The 18,394-nt window shown below is 38.1% G+C and overlaps 1 protein-coding gene across 4 annotated transcripts in view; it reads left to right on the top strand.

The window, feature by feature from the left end:
* Nucleotides 1-18,394, top strand: part of PPP2R3A (protein phosphatase 2 regulatory subunit B''alpha) — a 206,345-nt gene that overhangs the window by 27,904 nt on the left and 160,047 nt on the right. For all 4 annotated transcript variants that reach the window (XM_033212577.1, XM_033212576.1, XM_033212579.1 and 1 more), the window contains one exon: nucleotides 7,765-10,202. In XM_033212577.1, coding sequence (XP_033068468.1) covers nucleotides 8,208-10,202 — 1,995 coding nt within the window. In that variant the 5' untranslated portion in view covers nucleotides 7,765-8,207. The remainder of the gene's footprint in view (nucleotides 1-7,764; nucleotides 10,203-18,394) is intronic.

Here is an 18,394-nt window from a genome sequence, read left to right as displayed (position 1 = left end):
ACTCACTAAGATGGCTAAAATTCACAAGTATCTGAAAGGATGTAGAGCTACTAGAGCTCTCAAGTGCTGCTAAGGGTATAAAATGGTAGAACCGCTTTGGAAAACAGTTTTGCAGGTTCTTATAAAGTAAAATGTACATTTATCATGACACAGTAATTCCATTGCTAATTACCTAAAAGAAATGAACACATGTCCACAAAAAGACTTTTACTTGATTAGTCATAATAACTTTAAATCATAATAGCCCAAACTAGAAACAGCTCAAATGTCCATCAGCTGTATGAATATACCAGAATTTGTTTTACCTATTTGTTGAATAGCATCAGAACATTTGAATGGATAAAACAAATTCTGGTATATTCATGCAGTGGAATACTACTCAGCAGTGTAAAGGAGTGTACAATTGACAACATACAGTAAAATGGATAAATCTCAAAACTAAGTGCTAAATGAGAGAAGACAGAGAGAAAAGTACATATGTAATTATGCTAATATGAAGATCTAGAACTGGCGAAACTTATCTACAGTATTAGAAATCAGATCAGTGGTTGTTGGATATTGTGGGTAAGGGAAATTGAGAGAAGGCCTAGGGATAATTTTTTGCATTGATAAAAATGTTCCGTCTTTTTTAAGGCAATGGTTACATGATTCTTGTCAAATCTCACTGGACTACACACTTAATATGTTTTTTATTGTATGTAAATTATCAATGAAGTTGATTTCAAAGTAAAAGTGAAGCTCTAAAAGCTGAAGGGAAGCTCTGTGTTTGTGGGCAGCATTTGTCAATTAGTGGGCTTCACTGTAAGGTGATCATGTAGCTAGATGAGATTTCTATTTCTCCAGAAAAAGATTCTTTAATCCACAGTGGAGACTAGGACTTGAAGGTAGTAAGCCTGGTTTTTGGTGACCCGGGCCTCCTTTATTTTCAATCCTTTACCACCATCTTTGTTTGATGCGCCTTATGTTGGTACTTTTCTGTTTCAGCTTTTTCCTCCCAGCACATCAACTTTCTGTCTTCAGCAGGATGAAAGAGGGATGATTTCTGAGTTTGTGGAGTGGGTGTAGGGAGACCTAATTATTCTCTTACAGACTTTCAAACAATCCCCCTATGTTCATTCCTCTTACCTTACTCCATTTTCTGTGGTATCTGCTACCGACAAACCTCGGCTTTCTTTGGGTTGTGCAGGGTGAATTGGTTTGCTTGTCATCAGTAAGCTAAGTCATTTACCATGCCTACTTCTCTTTTCTATCTTCATCTGGAGTTACAAGTATCTCTTAGGTTTTTGAAGATGCAGTTCACGTTCCTGTTTCTCATTATTATTATTTGGAGGGGACCTTAAAACTGTGAAACCCATACTGCACGTTTTCAACATTACCAATACCAGACTCCTTATACCTCTCCAAACACACAAGCTTTTCCTGTCTCTGTGCCTTCATAGAATTCCTTTTTGCTTACAAGGCGCAGTCCAACCTGTTTTTACCTGATAAGGCTCTTATCTTTCAAAATCCAGTTCCTCTCCGTCCTAACTTCTTATCTGGTGCTTCTAAACCTTTGTTTCACAGCAGATCTTCTTCATTAGGAATTGTCATATAGCAGTTTATTGTGGAGCTTTCCAGAGGCACTGGAAAGTACATGTTAGAGTAATCGTAATCTGCTTAAAGTGATGGTAATAGTAAGTGCTTGATAACTGTTTGTTGAATGAACTCTAAACATGCATATGAACCACTTGCCCAGAAATTAGGAAAACAGACTCTGCCCTTTGTGGAGATGAAAGGACCAGCAGAGACCAAAAGCCTGGGGAGTGGGGCTGGCAGCATGCCACAGAACTGAGGTGGCATAAATGTACACATTTAGAACAATTATGATTTCCCAAGTAATCTGTTGTGTTAGGGGTATAAAGCAGACTATTACAGATGTTTAGACTGAAAATTTTTCTTGTATTTTATCTCATCTAAGATTATAAAACACTCATTTAATGTGCCATTAAGAAAGAAAAAAATCCTATTGATTATGATAGAATGCTTATCATCTAGAACTTTTTTAACTTATTGAAAGAGTTCTATGAGACTTATGTTGACAGAGTTTTTCTTTTTTTCTTTTTTTCTTTGTTTTTGAGATGGAGTCTCGCTCTGTGGCCCAGACTGGAGTGCAGTGGCGCAATTTCGGCTCACTGCAGCCTTCGACTCGCTACAGCCTCTGCCTCCCGGGTTCCATTAGTTCTCCTGCCTCAGCCGTCCGAGTTAGCTGGGATTACAGGCACACACCACCATGCCCAGCTAATTTTTGTATTTTTAGTAGAGATGGGGTCTCACCATGTTGGCGAGGCTGATTGTAAACTCCTGACCTCTGGCAGTCTGCCCACCCTGGCCTCCCAAAGTGCTAGGATTATAGGCATGAGCCACCGCACCAGGCCTGACAGATATTTTTAATTATATATCACTCTTGTGCATATATAAATAAAATACAATGGAAATAATTGGCTAAAATATTTCTAGAATTTCTTCCATTCAGATTCAAACTCTTTAAAATCACTTTTCAATTTAGAGCCACCTATATTTATACTTTCTTTCTCTGCCATCCAGAGTGTTTGCTGATGACGCATTTCTTAAAAGAGTGTTCTGCTATGATCTTTGGGAATTTTCTGCCAAGTCATTCTGCATGTTTTTTTACAATAGTGTTTTCTTGACCTTACTAGAGTGTGTTCAATAAATGACAACCATGTCACAGTTCTGCCTGGCCAATAGGGATTTTAAGATGCTACCAACTGTAAGATGTATTTCCATTTCAATGATGTTAAAATGTCCAAAAAAAAATGTATTTTAGAATTGAAAAATACTGTAGCTCAATAATTAATGTGATTCTGGCACCAGAAACTTTCTCTTTATTCCTATTATTTAAAGGCTGCTGCTTTTTAAAAATGTATTGATAACCAAACGTTTCTTCTAAACTGCCATTTTTGTGAAAATTTTTAAGGTTTTCTTTTCTACTTTGAAGTTTTCTTGTCTTCACATTTTTTTTGCTTAAAGTTAGCAGAGGCACATTTCTACCAACTTTAAAAGAAGCCTGATGAAAAAATAGACCTTCTACATCTCAAATGATTTAATGAAGTCTTCACTAATATGCAGAGAGAAATATTTGTTGGTTAATGTAGCGGAGTCAAAGCTTATTACAAAAACAGATGTCATCCTAGTGAAAGATTTTTAGTAAATTACTAAGAAACTTTTTCTCTCCTTTGCTCCTTCTTGATCAACATTATTTAATCAATAAACATATTACTTCATACTTCTTATGTGAGTGCTTACACCTACTTGAATCTTTTGCTGCTATTCTTTTTGTATTCTGGCCTTCATGAGAAGCCCTGAATCAATCCAGTCATTTGTACCATCTCTCCTTCTGCATCAGTCCTGCTGAATGTTTCAGGATCTATCCTTACTTTTGCCTGTTGCTAATCAGATACCTCCTTATTTTCATTAACAGCTATTTCAGATTTTCACTATCTTCTCAAATTCCTCAGTACCTCTCCTTTCCCCTAAATTATTTAATCAATAATTTTGCTTTCGGTTTCACTGAGAAAAATTGAAGCTGTCGTAGAAAAAAATTCCTTATATTTTTCTTCTTCCATGTATAAATTGGTTTATTTCCTCCTGCCTCACTAGGAAAGGTTTCCACCTTCCTCTGAGACTAATCCCCTTACCAGGGCTTTGGCTACTAGTTCCTGGATCCCCAAAGCTGCTTCTGGATCTTTCCCTTCAGCCTGTACACAAGCTCAAATATTTTCTATCATTTAAGAAAAAATTCGTATCTTCATTCTCTTCTAGCTGCCATTTTATAGCCCTCCTTTTCTTAGCAAAAAAAAAAAAAAGGAAAATCTAGTCTACCTACACCACTTTTTTTGACACCAAATCCCTGCAATTGCACATGATAAGGGTACCAGCGACCTTCATATTGGCAAATCCAGTTTTTTGTTTTTCCTGGACTGCTTAGTAGCATCCAGTGCTAGTGACCTCCATTTGGAAAGTCCGTTCTTCAGCCTCCATAAAACTACTTTCTCCTAGTTTTCTAGTTATCTTTTTCTCTTTCTTCTTAGACCCCCTCTAAGAATTCTGTCCCTCTCTTCAGCCTGCAACTGTCATTGATCCTCAACTTTTCCTCAGTCTAGAGCTCTCCTCACTTTATGCACTCACCCTAAGTAACTTCTCAGAGCTGCATCTCCAACCCAGATCTTTCTGCTGACCTCCAGGTTTTTATGTTCACATTTCATTCAGTCATCTACCATTTAGATATTCCACAGGTACCTCCTCAAACAACACATTCAGAAAATAACTTTGTCTGTCCTGTGGCCACCCCCTGTAAAACAAAAACAGAAAGTCTGTCTTGGGAGTAGCAAGACAAGTCTCCCAGTACTTAAGCCGGAAACCTAAGATTCTTCCCTGTCACTTTTCCCTCCTGCTGTTCTATGGATTCTTCCTCCTGAGCTGATCAGTGCCCTCCTCTTTGTTATTACTGTCACCTACTTGGTTTAGATTCTCATCACTTCTTGCATAGATTATTATCATAACCTCCTAATTGATTTCTAGGTCTTCAGTCTAGTTCCTATCTATCCTCCACTCAGGTGCTGCAGTAATCTTCCTAAAACAAATTTAATCATGTTACTCTGTAGCCTAGAAGTCTTTGTTTTTCTCATAGCTTTCAGAATAAAGTTCAGAATCCTTAGTTTAGCACACAAAGGCCAACTGCGGTTGGCTTTTGCTGCTGCTGCTCTTTTTTCCTGCCCTCTTGGTTGTTTCTATACGCCCCCCAGTGAAACTAGCTGGAACTACTTGTGCTTCGGAACTCACTGTGCAGTGTTCTGCCTCTCTGCCTTCACATATGTGTTTCCCTCTACCTGGAGTATTCTTCCCTTTCTTTTTGTCTAAGTAGCTCTCATTAATCCTTCAAAATTATGTACCTACATCGCTATAGTTTGGGAAGCTTTTCCTGACTCCTCAGTCTGATTCAGATGCTCCCTCTCAAAACAGACAAAGGACATGAAGAAAGGCTTCACAAGTGAACAATGACAGAATGTCTAATAGGTAAATGAAAAGATATTCAGACTTACCAGCCATCAAGGAAATGAAGATTAAAACAATGTACTTCCATTTTTTTCATCGATCAAATTACCAAAAATTTAAAGAAAGGAATCAGTCCAAGAAAACATGGAGAAACAGACCCTTTTCTAGATTGGCCCTGTGTATCTAATGACCTTTTTTGAAAAAGTATATGTACACACACACACACACACACACACACACATCTTTTGACTCAACATTTTACTATGTGGAATATATTATACGCAAATAACTGAAGAGCTATGTAAAGTATATGTAAAAGAATGTTTATCACTGCTCATTTGAAAACTATTAGTAAATAACCTAAATGCTCAGCAATAACAAATGACTAATTTTGTTTATATGATAGAATATTCATTAAAATGATCTGTGTCTGTTTTGACATGGAAGTACATTTATGAGATATTGTCAAAGTAAGTTATAGTATGGTCCAAATTTTATAAAAAATATATACATTTATAAATTTTCATAAGAGAAAGTTAAAGTATATCCATAAGAATATCAACAGTGTTTATTTCTGCTTGTGAATATTGTCCAACTTTTCTGAAAAGAACATTTATTAATTGTGGGAGCAAAATGGGAGAAACTTGACCTCACTCCTGATAGCTGCTGTGCTTGCTTGCTTCTGTCCCTGCCCTCATTAAACATTGAGCACTCTGAAGACCATCACTATATGTCATTTGGCAACATTCTCCCAGGGTCTGGCACAGAGTAGGGAATGTTTGATAAGTGAATTAGAGCAATAACAGCAATAACATTTATTGTGCATTTCCTGAGTCTCAGGTATTGTTGTAAGCATCTAACATATGTTAACTTAATCTTCATGAGATGGATGTTATTATTATTTCCATTTTGCTGTTGAAACAGATTGACAAGGTTAACCAGCTTATATTAGGCCACACTGGCAGGATTGGGAATCAACAGCCTAACTGTCTCTTAGATGCAGGGTAGCATGGTGCTTCTGAGTTAGGTTGGATCTCTGATTGAAAATAGTGGATTAGATTCCATGTCTAAGATTCCATCCGGTTAACTGGGCATCAGTTGAATTATGGTCTGAATAAAAAGGCAGAATTTGACACCCATAGGTCTGAAATAAATAGCAGGGAAAGTAATCTTTGATGCTTTGGCATTTTTTTTTTTTAACTCATTATTTTAGACTGTAAATTTCTCATTGGTAGTTGGTGCCACCCCTTGAGGTTTGATTTTCTGCTATTGATGTCCTTTCAAAACATACTCAAAAACCTAAATTTGTGATTCGTTCTTTTAAGTCTTGCCCTATCCATACCTTTTTCTTTCTCAGTAAGATGACTCGTGAAAGGTTCATCAGATTTTTATTTATTTACTTATTTTTGTGTATGTATGTATGTATTTATTTATTTTTTGACATGGAGTCTTGCTCTGTCACCCAGGCTGGAGTACAGTGGCATGATCTCAGCTCACTGCAACCTCCACCTCCTGGGTTCAAGAAATTCTCCTGCCCCAGCCTCCCGAGTAGCTGGGACTGCAGGCCATGTCATCTCCCATTGTCCCCTTGCTTTCTCTGCTCCACCCACTTTGGTCTCTTTGCCATTCTTTTAGTGAATCACGCATGCTCCACTCTAGGGCCTTTGTACTTGCTGTTATTCTGCCCTGGAGGATTTACCTCATAATACCTTCTTGGCCTGCTTCCTCTAGTCTTTCAGGTCTCTGCTCTTCAGATGTCAGTGAGGTCTTCTCTGACAACCCTTCATAAAACAGAACCCTCCCAACGTTTCTAAACCCTTGCCCTGCATTGTTTTTCTCCCCAACGCATGCCACCATGTAAGTTTATATGTTTAACTTGTATATTGGGTTTTTCCCCCGTGTTTTATTTCCTGCTTTATCCCTAGTGTATACAAAGAGCCTGGTACACACAGTAGGTAGCCAGTATTTGTTGACTGAATAAATACATTGACAGAACCTTCGTGGAAAGCAACTATAGTATATTTTAAAAGCCCTTTTTTTTTTTTTTAAGAGAATGATTAAGTCAATTCTGTCCACTTGATGCAGAGAGAGAGATATCCGCATGGGGCAGGATCTGGGAGATGGGATCAAGATCAGTAATGAAACTTGTTTTTTCTCTCAGTAAGCAAAGAGAAGATGATGGGAGAATAATTTCTAAGGATAGAGGAAATTTGAGACTCAAGAACAGGTACTAGGTGTTGGTAGTCTTTGAGAAGACTAGGTTGATGGAAGCGAAAGGTTGGTGCGGGGACATAGTAGAAAATATGATTATAGATGAATGGGAACAGATGTTGAGGGACTTAAAAGTGAGTCAAAAAGAGGTAGACTTGCTGTGATCCATGAGAAGATCAGAAATGTGAATTCTTAAGCTGTGAGGGATGACAATGCCATGTAAATCTAAGCTTAGTATCATATAAGGTGGCAAGGAGCGTGCAATAAGAAATTCATCTCAGAGGTAGATGTGACAAGGTAGAGTTGAGGTAGTATTACTCTAGGCAATAAGGAGTATAAGGTGTGATGAAACAAAGGCATGAGTTGAATATCAGCTGTAAGGGATATTGCAGATAATAAGGCTTGGTGGTTAACTGCATATGGGATGCAAAGAAAGAGGAAATTAAAAGTTCCAGCATTAAAAATAATATTTCTTTTTAATTATTTTCTTTTTTATTACAGGTTTCTCTGTCATTCACAGAAAAATGGATCATTTAAACCTTTGGAGGACTCAGTTATCACAATACTTCTCTGCTACCAACTAAGATTTATGATAGTAAATTTATGACAGCAAACTTCCATGTTATGGAACTGTTGAACTAAAAAAGGATATTCTTTCATCAAAATAATTCTGCAGTATCATATTACTAAATAAAATTAAAAAACACAATTATTAAATTATTAAATTTGCCAGTACAAGCACACATATGCAGCAGCTACTGTATCCTGATAGTTACCAAACCTCAAATATAAATGATTTCCCTTCATGGGAAAAGCCATTATATTTGGAAGAAACCACTGATCATTGTTATTAAATATATTTTCAGCTAATTGTCGTTTAGGAGAATTTTCATGAAACAAGTTCTAGAAAGTTCCAAGTCCCACCAGTAAGTGGATTTGATACTATGGCAGCAACTTACAGACTTGTGGTTAGTACTGTGAACCACTACAGCAGTGTGGTGATAGACCGGCGTTTTGAACAAGCTATACATTATTGCACTGGAACCTGCCACACCTTCACACATGGAGTTGACTGCATTGTGGTACACCATAGTGTTTGTGCAGACCTCTTGCACATCCCTGTGTCTCAGTTCAAAAATGCAGATCTGAACTCTATGTTTCTACCCCACGAAAATGGGCTTTGCACGACTGAAGGAGACTATCCCCAACAGGCCTTCACAGGCATACCCAGGGTCAAGAGAGGATCTACATTTCAGAATACCTGTAACTTAAAGGACATTGCAGGAGAAGCAATCAGTTTTGCCAGTGGGAAAATAAAAGAATTTTCCCTTGAAAAACTCAAAAACTCTAACCATGCAGCTTACAGAAAAGGAAGGAAAGTTAAGTCTGACTCATTTAGTAGGAGGTCAGTTGATTTGGACTTGCTTTGTGGCCATTATAACAATGATGGGAACGCCCCATCCTTTGGTTTACTGAGGAGTTCTTCAGTTGAGGAAAAACCTTTATCTCATAGAAACTCACTTGATACGAACCTGACTTCCATGTTTCTTCAAAACTTCTCTGAAGAAGACTTGGTTACTCAGATTTTGGAAAAACATAAAATAGATAATTTTTCTTCTGGGACAGACATAAAGATGTGCTTGGACATCTTATTGAAATGCTCTGAGGATTTAAAAAAATGCACAGACATCATAAAACAATGCATAAAGAAAAAGTCAGGGAGTAGCATCAATGAAGGAAGTGGTAATGATACATTTTCTAGTTCTGAAACTGTCTATATGAATGTAATGACCAGGTTAGCATCCTATCTGAAAAAGTTACCATTTGAATTCATGCAGTCTGGGAATAATGAGGCTCTAGATTTAACAGAACTGATCAGTAATATGCCTAGCTTACAACTGACTCCCTTCTCTCCAGTGTTTGGCACTGAACAACCCCCTAAATATGAAGATGTTGTCCAGCTCTCAGCTTCTGACTCTGGACAATTTCAAACTATTGAATTGCAAGATGACAAGCCTAATTCTAGGAAGATGGACACTGTACAATCCATTCCAAACAACTCCACAAATTCCTTATATAACTTAGAGGTAAATGATCCTAGAACTCTAAAAGCTGTCCGGGTTCAAGCACAGTCATTAACCATGAACCCTTTAGAAAATGTTTCTTCTAGTGACTTAATGGAAACTCTTTATATCGAAGAAGAGTCAGATGGAAAGAAAGCATTAGATAAAGGACAAAAGACAGAGAATGGACCTAGTCATGAGTTATTAAAGATACATGAACATAGAGCAGAATTTCCAGAACATGCTACTCATCTTAAAAAATGCCCCGCCTCAATGCAAAATGAAATTGGTAAGATATTTGAGAAATCATTTGTTCATCTACCTAAGGAAGGCTGTAAATCAAAAGTTTCTGAAGTTGAAGAGGGAGACCAGAGAGATTTTACAAATTCCAGTAGCCAAGAAGAGATAGATAAATTGTTAATGGATTTGGAATCTTTTTCACAGAAGATGGAGACCTCTCTAAGAGAGCCACTTGCAAAGGGTAAAAACTCTAATTCTTTAAATAGTCACAGTCAGTTGACTGGTCAGACCCTTGTAGATGTTGAGCCTAAATCTAAAGTCTCTTCACCCATAGAAAAAGTCTCGCCTTCCTGTCTAACAAGGATTATTGAAACCAATGGACACAAAATAGAGGAAGAGGATCGAGCCCTCTTACTGCGAATTCTGGAAAGCATTGAAGATTTTGCTCAAGAACTAGTTGAATGCAAATCAAGCAGAGGGAGCCTATCACAAGAGAAGGAAATGATGCAAATTCTACAGGAAACCTTGACAACTTCCTCCCAGGCCAATTTATCAGTCTGTAGAAGTCCTGTTGGTGATAAAGCCAAAGATACTACTTCAGCAGTTTTGATTCAGCAGACTCCAGAGGTGATCAAGGTAAGCCCCAATAATTTTGAGTCCTAGGAACTCTTTAAAAAATGTTTTGGTGTTTGAAAATTTTATAAAGAAAAACTTTTTTGTTAGCCATTTTTTGTTCTACTAAAGCTCCTGCCCTGCTCTAGGAATGATCTCACTCAGCTCAGAGTCAGTAAAAAGCAAAGATTATACAGGATAATATATAAAAAAAGAAAAAAGCAGACTTTAGACTCAGACTGGTTTCTACTACCCTCCCCATACCGTTCATCTTCTTTCCAGCTCTATGACCAAAGGAAAATTACTTACCTTTAATATCCTCATCTTTATGGTGGAAATAAGGATCAAAATAGCTGGTGTAAAACATAAGCAAGGTTCCTTACACAAAGTAGGCATTTAATATTAGTCCTCACTCTCCCCAGCCAACCAAGAGACCGGTTGTTACATGCCTGTGTAGACCTGTGTAAGGTTAGTGTAGAGTACAAAAGAAGAGAAGACATGATTCTTAGAGATCTTAAAATCTACTTGTAGAGACAAAACTGACAATTTTTGAAACAGTTTATAAACATGTGAACACCATTCTGAAAGCATTATCATAACAGTAGGCCTTCAAAGAAGGTAAAGACTAAAGGATAAGATTTGATTCTCCAGGCACCTGAGAATAAATATCAATCTAGAATCATAGAAGTATTTTCAGAAGTTTTTAATCCATCCCCCTACTGAAAGTACTGCTTTTGAATACTCCCAGAAAGGCAGTTATCTTCCCATTTTATTTACATATGTGTGTCGTAGCGCACCAAGATTATTCCTTGTTCATTTTGTAAGTCCAACATGGGTTAGCAAGAGGCTCTGCTCTACTTCACTCAAGGACCCAGTCTGATGGAGGCTCCATGTTCTCACTGCTGCCCATTGACTCATCTGGAATATGTGGCTTTTGAGTTCACTGAAGGAGGGGAACAAAGGGTGATGCTTTTAACTGCCTTGTCCCAAACTTGGACACACTTCATTTCTGCTCACAGTCCAGTGATTCCCAACCTAAAATCTGAGAAACATAGAAAAGCACATGGAATATTTGTTAAGCACTGCCCCTACTACATGAATGAGCTATATGTATCAACATGTATGAATTCAGACATAAAGCCAAATCGACAAAAGCAAGTGGTAAAATAAGGATATGAATAATTTTGAGATACATACATTTTTACAAAAAGTATGAAGAAATACATGGATACACAAAATCCAGTGTTAATTGTTAATCCTGGAGGAAGGGAAATGCAACTGAGGAAGGGCATACAGGGGACCTGAATAGTATTAGTCATATTTTACTTCATAATCTGGGTAGTAGATCCATAAGTATTTTGTCATGTTATTCTTTATGCTTTTTATATTCTTAAATATTACATAGTAATTTTTTAAAAAACTAATTGGATATTTGAGATGCCATTTATGTGACCAAGTTAAAATACAAGTTGCTTATTAGGCTTCTCATTACAAGTTTCATTTGAGCAGGGGAAAAACTGGGAAAAAAATCAGATGAATCTTTCTTTCCGTGGTACAGGTTGAGCATCCAAAATCCAAAGTGCTCTAAAATTTGAAACTTTTGGGGCACCAACATGATGCCACAAGTGGAAAATTCTGCACCTGACCTTGTGACAGGTCACAGTCAAAACGCTGTCAAAACCTTGTTTCACGTACAAAATTCTTTAAAATACTGTGTAAAATTACCTTCAAGCTATGTGTATATATGAAACAAATAATTTCATGTTTAGACTTGGGCCCCATCCCCAAGGTATCTCATTATGTATATGCACATTTTCCAAAATCCAAAAAAAAATCTAAATCTAAACTGGTCCTGAGCATTTTGAATAAGGGATACTTAATCTGTATGTTTTGTGGCTGCTATTCTTCTGTGGACTTTTTTAGTTACTAGCAACACTAAAGTTTAAAACAATACATACTTAATAAGGTTACTAAGTGATTATTTGGTTCTAAATATTGCAGATGTTCCCTGAGCATTTCTGTGAAATTACTTTGTGTGAATCTCCTCATTTGTTGGTTCACAGGTGGTAATATCTTTAGTTTTGGGTCAACACTAGGGGAGAAACTTGGAATCAATCACAAAAGTAAGAAAAATCCCTTCATGTGGTTTTTTTCCCACATGACACATTGCAGGACACAGGCAATACTGTTGTGCTTAATAGTTTGTTATAAAGGAAAGAAAATACCTACATAGCAACTTCAAAATGGTAATAATGTCATAAAAGTTACTAGTTATTGTGAACTAAGGCATACTAAGACATTTAAAGGTATTATCTCGCTATTTTCCCTCACAATAACCTGTCTGCCCATTGAAGAACATCTGCTTTCTCTGATGACCTATTCCAATGTCTTAAAACCATTATAACCAGAAACTCTCACTGTGATACGGTATTCTGAATTTTACTCAGCCCTCTTCCCGCATTATCTTCTGTGACAAAAAGGAGACAAATTCTCTAAAAAGAGATGGACTGCATAAAGTAGAAAATGTCTGAGTATCACCTGTCCTGTGTCCCTGGCTAACACCCATGACCCCCAATCTAGGTACAGCTACCTTAAAATGTCACACTGGGCTCTAAATGTGCTTCCCAGTTTTTCGACAAGTAATGGACTGAAATCAAAATCTTATTAAAAGACTGTCTCCTGCCATTCTTTTAAATAAGTTTCAATATCACAGAATATAAAATTTGATGAGATTTCTTCTTGATAGAAGTTGAAAAAGTAATTAATGAAAAGCTAATTTAAAGAGACATAATATAAAATGTTTAATTCAGGAAGATGCTTGATGCAAGAAGACAAACCATTCTTCCTTGACTCAGTCCCCTTCCTACTTGTCTTTTTTTTTAATCTTATGAAAAATTTAAGTGAGGAATTGGCAAACATTTCTGTGAAGGGCAAGATAGTAAATATTTTAGGCTTTATGGGTCAGAGTCTCTGTCATGTAGTCTTATTTGCTCTTTACAAGACAAACCAACAGCCAAACAACCCAATGCTTTAAAAATGTAAACAATTCTTAGCTCTAAGACTTAAAAAAACAGGCAGTGGGCCAGATTTGGTCAATAGACTGAAGTTTGTCAACCCATTTTAAGCAAATAGAAAAGTATGGTGAATGATATAAAAGCACTGTTATCACTCATCACTTAGCTTTGTCAAATCTTAACATTTTACTGTTTGCTTCAAAACTCCACCTTTTGTCCCAGGGGAATTCAGCAAGAGACTAAATAGATATGTCATGAATCCATTATTTCTCTCAAACCTAAGCTCTGTGATAGTTTTATCTTGATAATAAAGGGCAACAAAAATTGTTCTAACAAACTTTCCTTCCTAGAGAATATAAAGGGAAATTTCAGGCTGCTGTGCTTGTATTATTATGAATTCCAAGTTAGTAGAATCCACACCAATAAGGGATAGAGAGTAAGAAGCCTACCTGTCTTTCGGATGGTAACCTTTTCCCATCGGTTTTCTGGAGTTTCAAGTCAGAATTTAAGCAGGCAGTCTACCTGACAACCTAATTCACATCTAATCTTCTCTTTTTCCATTCAGCCTCCAAAAATGTTATCTCAAGCTCTCAAATGTACCCGAGGTAAAAATGAAATGTTGAAATAAGAATATGGAAGAATCTCTCTTTAAGTTTCCACATCTGGGCTACTAGCCTCTGTTGGCCTCTATTTAGCATTAAGTAGCTATTTTTTGAATGAATAAACGAATAAGTGGAGGAATAACCAAGTGAGGGGATTTTCACTCTTCTCCTTTGTCTCCTTCTCAAATGGAAACTGCTCCCTTGCCTGAGGACTGTCCCTTTCCCTGCTTTTTGCTTCTCAAGGATGGGTACAAGAAGACTTGAACTCAGGGTGCCCTTCTCGGACTTCAGGGTAGTGCCTCAGCAAGACTCAAGTATCTTACCTAGACCTCTAAGTCTTTTAATTCCTCTAGCTTTTAACACCTAAAAAATGTCAGCACCCTAGGAAGGGTCCGGTCACCTTTCCTGGCAAGAGGGGAAGACATCATGAGAGTGTAGATTGTTTTACTTTATTGCGGGGCAGAAATCCCTCGATAATACGCTGTAGCTATTTCGAGGAGAGGGTGCTTTCTTGATCACCGTTGTTCCCACAGGCTTTCTTACAGTACACCATATATGAGCTCTTTGTTTACATTTTGAAAATTTTGTAACCATTTATTTTCTCTTTAAGGGATACCTATATATTGTCCTTTTGCCCATTCTTAGAAGTTGCCATCTTCCTCATGGATTTGGGTTGGAAAAGGATATTTCTGGCCATTTAATGTTGTACAATTGTTTGTTTTTTATTTATTTTTGGATGCCCGAGAGAGAAATCTTTGAAGGTGGGCATGATTTCTGTTGTTACTGGAACTTACTTTGCTTTCTTCTAACCCTGAGCAGGAATATGTATTTGAAATTTCATTCCAGAGTAAATAAAGGATCTTCCTAGGTTAATGATCTAACATTTAGGTTTCCTCAATGTTTAGATAGTATAGTGTATAGTTTTGTATGCATATTTGAATGCAGAATAATTAGGAAAATAAATTTAACATTTTAGCAAAGCACATTTTAGGAACTTTGTTAAACGTTCCTTCTGGAACATTAATAAACACTTTTCTCTCTTTACTTTCTAGGTTTATATCCATGCCTTCATTAACATTAGCCAGTCATGTCACTGAGGGAAAATGTTTGTTCTTCCCTAGCTTTGTAGGTATTCATGGTGCCTGGGTTCAGTGCTGGGAATACTTGAGTAGAAATCAAGATACTTAGCAATGAAATAGGAAACCATTCTCTCCTCCTCTCAATTACCACCAAGCTGATTAATAAAAGTAAACAGATCTGCCTGGTGGCAAATAGGAATTTGTGGAATGAGCCCAACCTGAATATCCCCCTCCACCTTTGGTGGCTTCTGACATCACGTCCCTTTGCATTAATACTTCCATTCTTTCTGATTAACATCAGGTATCTCAAATATGTCCCCACCTATATTCACAAGACCCTGGTAGATATATATGTACTAATGTAGAAAGGTCAAGATAAAGTTAAAAATGTAAATTGCAAGATGTACCATTATGATTCCTTTTTGTTATTAATATATTTTTATGCACACAGAAAGTTTGGGCTTCATATGCTCCATATTATTCATGTTCCTCCAGAAGTAGAAAGTGAATCTCATATCTAGGTGTTCCTGATAAGTCTGCCCTCTCCCAGCCTCCACTCCACCCTTGGCAGGAGTGAAGAGGAGCTCCCAGAACTCAGCTTGCTCCATTAAGCCCACAGGCCTGTCCAACCCTCACAGCTTCACCACCACTCTCTGAGTTAAGGTCATCAGGACTGATCTAATATATCCTTCATCCCTGTTTACATTAGTCACCACCAGAAGTCAAGCAATCCAGATCACCCCCCATCCCCCACCCCACTTTCCTTCTCACACTGCTCTTATATATCTCCTAAGTCCACTTCCAACCCTCTCAACTCCTGAAATCCTTTCACCATGTCCTCTTGCACTCTGAACTCATGATCATTCACCAGCAAAGTTTCCTATGTCATCTCTCTTCTCTAAACATTTCCCTTCCTATTATAACTGAAACTGGTCTCTTCCTAAGGATACTGTAGCCAGTGAAATGGTGGCTCTGTTCTTTCTCATTCCCACCTGCTATCCCACTGGGCCTGGAGGGCAGTAAGTGTTCTTGCATTTCATTGCTGCTCTAGAATATTCTCCTGGCCACCTCCCTGAAACCAGCCCCGCCCCACCTTTGAACTAATATCATTAGACTCTGCTATCCACTACCCCTTCTGATTGTAGTCATCTACCACCCCAGGTCACTTATTTCTTAGAGGTTTTATCTCCTGGCTTTATGACACACTTTTCAGTATTACTGTTGCCACTGTTCAAGTGTTCAATAAATAAGGTATCCAGTACAGGAGCTTCTCAATTCCTTGATCTCTACTGAGTTTCTCCTTTGCCCTTCTTCGTTCATTTTCTGGCCTTATGTTTATGTCGGTGGTTTTAAGAATATGATTCCCAACTAATAGTGTTAGCATCACCTGGGCACTTGATAGAAGTGCATATTCTCATGCCCCAACCCAGACCTAGTAAATCAGAAACTCTGGGGGTAGGGCTCAACACTTTTTGGTTTAACAAGCCCTCCAGGTGATTCTGATGCATGATTATGCTTGAGAATCACTGCCATAATTTGTCACTAAAATCATTTCCTTGAATATACTCTCAGCTTCCTTGTTATCCCCTCATTTCTTGGTACTCACCTGGAACAGCTCCAACTCAGATTAAGTTGTGTTCTCTGTCTACTCTGAGCTTTTATTTGTGCAGCTGAACTTGGCTAGAGAAGATCACACAACCATGCTGAGTGGTCTTGCTTTAAATTCATGACCACCAAAGTCCAGTGGGTCTTTAGTACTGTCTGGCAGTCCTACTGTGTTTCCTTAGTCCATTCACTTCCCCCCTCTGCAGGTGCCTTATTCCCTGTCCTCTAACTTCCAGCATCTTTCCCATCCTCACCCTCAGCTAATAATCTTGTTTCCTATTTTACTGAGAAAACTAAAGCAATCAGAAGAGACCTTTACCCATCTCCTACCCATATCAGTACTAAATATCTTCTCCCTTTCCATTTCTATACATGAACCATCCAAACTCCTTTTTTTTTTTTTTTTTTTTTTTTTTTGGAGATAGAGTCTCACTCTGTCGCCCAGGCTGGTGTGCAGTGACATGATCTCAGCTCACTGCAACCTCTGCCTCCCGCGATTCTCCTGCCTCAGCCTCCCGAGCAGCTGGGACTACAGGCACATGCCACAACGCCTGGCTCATTTTTGTATTTTTAGTAGAGACGGAGTTTCACCATGTTGGTCAGGCTGGTCTTGAACTCCTGACCTCGTGATCTGCCCACCTCAGCCTCCCAAAGTGCTAGGATTACAGGCGTGAGCCACCGCGCCCATCCCCAAGCTCCTATCTAAGGCCAGGCCTACACTGGGCTTTATTAATAGATCCCATCCCCTCCCATCAACTCACAAACACTCCTGCAGAGATTGACCCATTTCTCCCCTGCAGTCATCAGTTTTTCTCCTCTGCTCAATCACTCCTTCAGCAGATAAACATGCTGCAGTTCTCCCAGCTTTAAAACAAACAGACCCCCTAGTGCTCCAGCATACCATTTGAGTTAACACTCATTTGTCTGCTCTTCTTCACTCCAGGACTCTTTGAAAGAGCTGTCTGTTATTATTGTTTCCAGTTCCTCCTCTAGCCCTCCTCTTTCTAAATATACCAGACATAATCCCATTTGCTGTTCCCTCTTCCTACGACGCCCTCATCCCATACCTGCAGGACTCATTCCATCACCACATCTGTCTTCTTAAAAATATCACTTCACTGAGGCCTTTTTGCCCTAAAAATTGCATGCACACATACACCCTTTGGTATTCCCTTTCCCCCTTTATTTTTTTTTCCCTCTAACACCACCCCCTGATATATTATTTCAATTACTGTTTGTTTTTCTCCCCTGACTCCTACCACTAGAATGAAACCTCTATGAGAACAGGGAATTTTATCTGTTACATTCACTGCTATATCCCTGGTAGCTGGCACTCAGTTCGTGCTCAGTTGATATTTGTTAGTAATTGTCACTTTGTATAGGGACTTTTGTTTCTATGTTATATTTCTGTAGTAGTTAAATTTTTCCTTACAACTAACCTTATCCTTTTGTAAGAAGAAAAAGATAATAAAGGTAATTTTTCTAAATTCTCTTAGATACCCTAAAAGATTCCACTATTTTAGCCAGGCTTGAGCCCCTGAAACCAGGCTTCCCAATATGATCATCTTCAGAAGTTGGATAAAATTACCTGTGTAAACTGATCACTTCAGAAGCTCTATTATACCATATCTTGCAGTCTACCTCCTTCGTAAGAACTGAGAATTACAGAGATCTTTGAATCAGAGTCATCTCCCTTGAGATTTGCCAGCAAACTGTAACTAATCTAGACTAGGTCTGAGGGGTTATTCTGTCATCCCCACTCATGGATCTACTTTTGGAGACCACAGTTAAGGTGTTTACCCTGGGAAGTGCTTTGGCATCCAAGAGACATTTGTTGTACTTCTAGCGTAATGCTCATTGTCACCGGGGTCCTTGACTGTCAGTTCCAAGCTCCTGTTTTGACATCTGTGAGTTCA

This window comes from Trachypithecus francoisi, unplaced genomic scaffold, assembly GCF_009764315.1.
Source record: "Trachypithecus francoisi isolate TF-2019V2 unplaced genomic scaffold, Tfra_2.0 Lachesis_group0, whole genome shotgun sequence".
Classification (NCBI taxonomy): Eukaryota; Metazoa; Chordata; class Mammalia; order Primates; family Cercopithecidae; genus Trachypithecus; species Trachypithecus francoisi.
The sequence above is the reverse complement of the archived record's forward strand: the minus strand, read 5'-3'. Positions and strand labels throughout refer to the sequence as shown.